Source organism: Priapulus caudatus, unplaced genomic scaffold (assembly GCF_000485595.1).
Source record: "Priapulus caudatus unplaced genomic scaffold, Priapulus_caudatus-5.0.1 Scaffold527, whole genome shotgun sequence".
NCBI classification, from domain to species: domain Eukaryota; kingdom Metazoa; phylum Priapulida; class Priapulimorpha; order Priapulimorphida; family Priapulidae; genus Priapulus; species Priapulus caudatus.
Window position 1 is genome coordinate 132,377 of NW_014577588.1, and position 4,913 is coordinate 137,289.

The window sequence follows — 4,913 nt, forward strand, 5'->3', positions numbered from 1 at the left end:
AAGGTAATTAATTAATTAAATTTTTCACAGTGAGAGAATTCAGCTGCCTTGGCGGAGGTCTGCGCTCTCTGAGTGCTCTAGTTCGTAATGTAACCGTGAAAGGTCAAGCACGAGTGGATTTGCATTGTTCAGATCTGCCTCCTCCTCATCCTAATGATAATGTATGATCATGATTATAATAACAATAATAATAATAAATAATATAATAATTATTATTATTATTATAACAGCATGAACCACATTAAATTTTGTTGGGCAAATGATTTCGGAAGCCAAATTAGAGCTTAGATTAGATTTGGCATGCATTTCCAGTAGCACTTTCAGTATAGATTTACTAGCGTTCTGCTTTCAAGCTCCGATAACTTGCTCAGACTGCCGCCACTGGACGCGACTGAACGAGAGATTAACTGGGACAATTACTCCTGCACATGCCGACAGAATATAACAACGCCACATGTCGATTTTACGCAAGAGAAACGCTTGGAGAATTCACATTTCGCCAAGCCCGTTTTGAGTACGTTTTTCGGGGATTAAAACTAGGAGAAAAAAAGCACAAGCTTTTCTAACGAAAATTGCCGCGAGTGCAAAATTTGTTTTCAGTGGAGTCGGGGAAAAATGCCAGCGGTTTTTAATTGCCATATACGATAATGTGAATTCAATTAATATTCATTCATCAATGCAAAGTACAAGCATTTTCACTTCTTTTTTGTCGGTTGAAACGGTTAATAGACTGTTTATCAATAGATGTCAAGATCAAAGGATTCTTAACGTTGAAGAACTTGGAATTAATTTTCAGTCCGAAGAACAAAGCATGCCGCCGTTGGCAGGTGTAACCCAAATTAATTAAACGTAAAATCACACAGACTTATTGATCAGTCTGATGCAACGCAGCAGGGAAGTTGTTCTCAGATCTGGACTTGTTTGCTTCAATACTTCTAGGTAGATACAACAGTGACCTTGATTCACGGTCACGTGCTAACCCAAGCTTGTAAAAATTAAACATACAGGCAGAGCCATGCAGCACACGGCAACACGGCGAAAAAATCACCCATTTACAAAGCACACTATATTATCATTATTATGTGTGCCACTCATTTTAAATCAAAATTTAAATTTAAATTCGCGTTTGAATGTCACGGGCGTGAATCATTAGGAAAATGAGAAAAATTACAACAATGGCCATTCATAACTTGCAAATAGAAGCAAATGCATTCATCAAATCAATGCTAGAGAGAGTAAGCGCCGACTTTAATGACTAGTACTTGCGGCAACAGCTGATGCTGCTGCTGATGTTAATGCTACTGATTGCTCCTACTTATGCTACTTCTTATGATGTTGCTGATAATAATTCTGCTGTGCTACTACTACTACTCGCTGATCGTACTGCTGTTACTAATGTTAATGCTATTCTTTATGATGTTGCTGATAAATAATTCTGCTGCTAGCTACTACTACTGCTGATCGTACTGCTGTTACTAATGTTAATGCTACTTCTTAAGATGTTGCTGATAATAATTCTGCTGCTACTACTACTACTGCTGATCGTACTGCTGTTACTAATGTTAATGCTACTTCTTATGATGTTGCTGATAATAATTCTGCTGCCTACTATACTACTGCTGATTGTACTGCTGTTACTTGATGTTAATGCTACTTCTTATGATGTTGCTGATATAATTTCTGCTGCTACTACTTACTACTGCTGATCGTACTGCTGTTACTCATGTTAATGCTACTTCTTATGATGTTGCTGATAATAATTCTGCTGCTACTACTACTACTGCTGATCGTACTGCTGTTACTCATGTTAATGCTACTTTTATGATGTTGCTGATAATAATTCTGCTGTACTACTACTCATGGCGATCGTAGCTGCTGTTACTCAATGTTATATGCTACTTGTTAAGATGTTGCTGATAATAATTCTGCTGCTACTACTACTACTGCTGATCGTACTGCTGTAATGCTGTTACTCATGTTAATGCTACTTGTTAAGATGTTGCTGATAATAATTCCGCTACAACTACTACTGCTACTATATATATATATACTAGCAGGATACCCGGCGTTGCCCGGGAAATCAGTGGCGTTACTCAGTTGGTGACCGCTTGCTGGAAAAAGAAATACCCCAAAAAATCCACCATCTATCTTCCATAGTATCCAACCATGCATCCATCCATCCATGCCCATTCCGTGGCACATCATCCCATAATTCATCCCAATCGCCATCCATGAACATCCATGCCTGCCTGCATGCATGCATGCATGCCATCGCACCGCATCCCATCCCATTGCCATCCCAAACAGTAAAAAAAAATAAGAAATCAAAAAATAAAAAAACATTAAAAATAAAAATAATTAATAAATTAAAAAAATAATTAATAAATAAATAATTAATCAATTAAAAATTATACATACTAAAGAGGTAGGTAAAGGGAAAAAAGGAAAAAAGGGGAAAATAAGTTCCCCAGCTGGGACTCGAACCGGAATCGCGGTGTAGGAGAGCGGATGTTCTAGCGTTTAGGCACTGCACCGTCAAGGGTATAGACCATAAATTCACACGTACGTACCGCCGGCATCTATTGATGAATAGAATTTTTATCAATTATTTTTTTTTGTTTCAGCCAGAACCACCTCCCAGACGTGCTGATTCTGGAAATATCTTTAGTTTTCCTCTAGCTCGGCTGCGGCGTTATGCTAGTTATGCGAGTATGGACTAATTCGCCTGAACAACTTTATATAGATAGATAATTATTTACTGCTATAATTATATATTATACTATAAGTATTGCCCATTATTTTTCAGCTCTTGCTCTATAAGCATTGCTCCACATTGGGAGACGTACGGCAAAACTATTGCCGGCTGACATTTCCGGCACTCGAAAACAAACGAGCATCAACTCGCGGTCACATACCTGGAATGGCCGTCTCCACAGCATCCCACTCTGCTTTCGCTGAGATGAAGTTTGCAGGGATGTCGGTGGCATTCTGGACGCCGGACTCGGGAAACGTCTTGCCGTTCTCTGCTGCGGATTCCCTCCCAGTTTTCTCCCGATGCGCCGTCGCACCGTCTGTTGCCGAGGTTACGGCATCAGTGTTGTGCACCGCAGAGCCGACCGCATCCTCATTACGAGACCGATCATCCGTACGAACAGCTGCTTCTGAATTTTTTATTTCTTCTGCTGCATCGGCCGGAACCTGGAGATCATGACGAACACCGATTAACAAAACCGAATCTTTCGCGGCGCAAGTTACAGACAAAAAATGCAAACTGAGCTCTCGAGTGTTACAAGATTTAATGAGATTTTTTTTACCTGCGATATTTCTACTCTTCTGTCACCACCACCACCTGGTGTGTCATCTTCACTTGATTCACCTTCATCACTCTCACCTGCGCTGTCATCTTAGGAATAAATAAAAGTGTCAATGACACTATAGCTCACCTTGAGTGTGATAGAAGATGGAGATGATATTTAAAATTTGGCAAGTGTTTCATTTATGACAGACCAAAATGTGATCAAATGTCATTATTCCCTGTTTTATACTAATTATAGAAATTTCACTGATTTGTTTCAGGGTTAGTTTTGATGCGAAAATAAATGTTTCAGATCTGAAAGTCTGAAATCTGGGCGAGAGATGGCGCTACGCCTAAATGATCGCTAATGATGATTATTATAATGATGATAATGATTTTTATAATGGCGTTTTGATGATTTGAATAATCGTGATGATGATTTCTATGTGATGTCGTAGATGATGTACGGCTAAGTGATCGTTCGGTTTTCAATTATCGTGCAAATAAAAGCAATAAAATATTCCAGTCAAATTACTGTAACGAAAAATCTAAAACACAATATTACACGTAGGTATAGGAAGGTAGGTAAATTTAAAAAAATCAAATAAATCTAGATGGCCATTTTCATTTTTGCCAAAAAGTGGGCGTGGCTCGAAAGTAGGTCGACTGGCGTGCTCCAACATAGGACGTTCAAATCTCTCCCATAGGAGTAACAACTGTATGCAATTTGAAACATGTGGGTCAAACGGTTCTCTAGTTATCGTTGACCGTAGCCAAATGTTGACGGGCAGACGTACGGACGGACGGATGTACGACGCCCCATGGCAATAGCTCATCTTGACGATGTCAAGGTGAGCTCAAAATGGTACTTAGCTCAATAATTCACCGTATCTATCTATATAAAGTTGTTCAGCTGACTTTGTGTGTACTCGTACAACTAGAGAACTACGTAGCCTAGTGGAAAACTGAAGGTATATTCAGAATCACCACGTCTGGGAGATGGTTCTGGCTAAAACAAAAATTTTAAAAAGTAAATGAAAGTGTCAATGACACTGTAGCTCACCACAAAAAAGGACACAAATGAGTGAGTGAGAAGAAGTCAGTTTTAATTGAGCAACCATCGACGTACATTATAGAAACAAAGAGTATATATGGGAGAACTCCCATTATATACTCTTGATAATTATATGTGTAATTTTTTATGTGAAAATAAATGTTTGAGATGTGAAAGTCTGAGATGTGGGCGAGTGATGGTGTTACACCTAAATGATCGCCATTTAACGTTTTTATAATATTCAGATTTAGGCACTGCCTAAAAGCGGAGCTTCCGATGTGTAACGTGTAAGACTCAGAAGATACGCTTATTCCACGTAGCTGCTATGTACCACGTGACAATGGTGTTTCCCTGCCCATAACACAACTTTTGTCAAAGGTTAATTGGTTGCATGGAAGTGTTTATTTCACATGAGTTTTTCTAGGCGGTAGCACACGGTTGCCATCTGTATAGCGCAATAATAATTCATAAACCAAAATGAATCACAATTTGTGACAGTAGATGTCGCTATACCCGCTTTGATGTTTCTTAGCGATGGCGTTCGAAATAAATAGATTATGCTGC

The 4,913-nt window shown here is 39.0% G+C and overlaps 1 protein-coding gene across 1 annotated transcript in view; it reads right to left on the reverse strand.

Moving 5' to 3' along the window:
* LOC106811322 (ELMO domain-containing protein 3-like) overlaps positions 1-4,913 on the reverse strand; it is a 58,054-nt gene that overhangs the window by 49,889 nt on the left and 3,252 nt on the right. Inside the window, 2 exon segments of the mRNA XM_014814899.1 lie at positions 2,916-3,198; positions 3,315-3,403. Coding sequence (XP_014670385.1) covers positions 2,916-3,198; positions 3,315-3,403 — 372 coding nt within the window.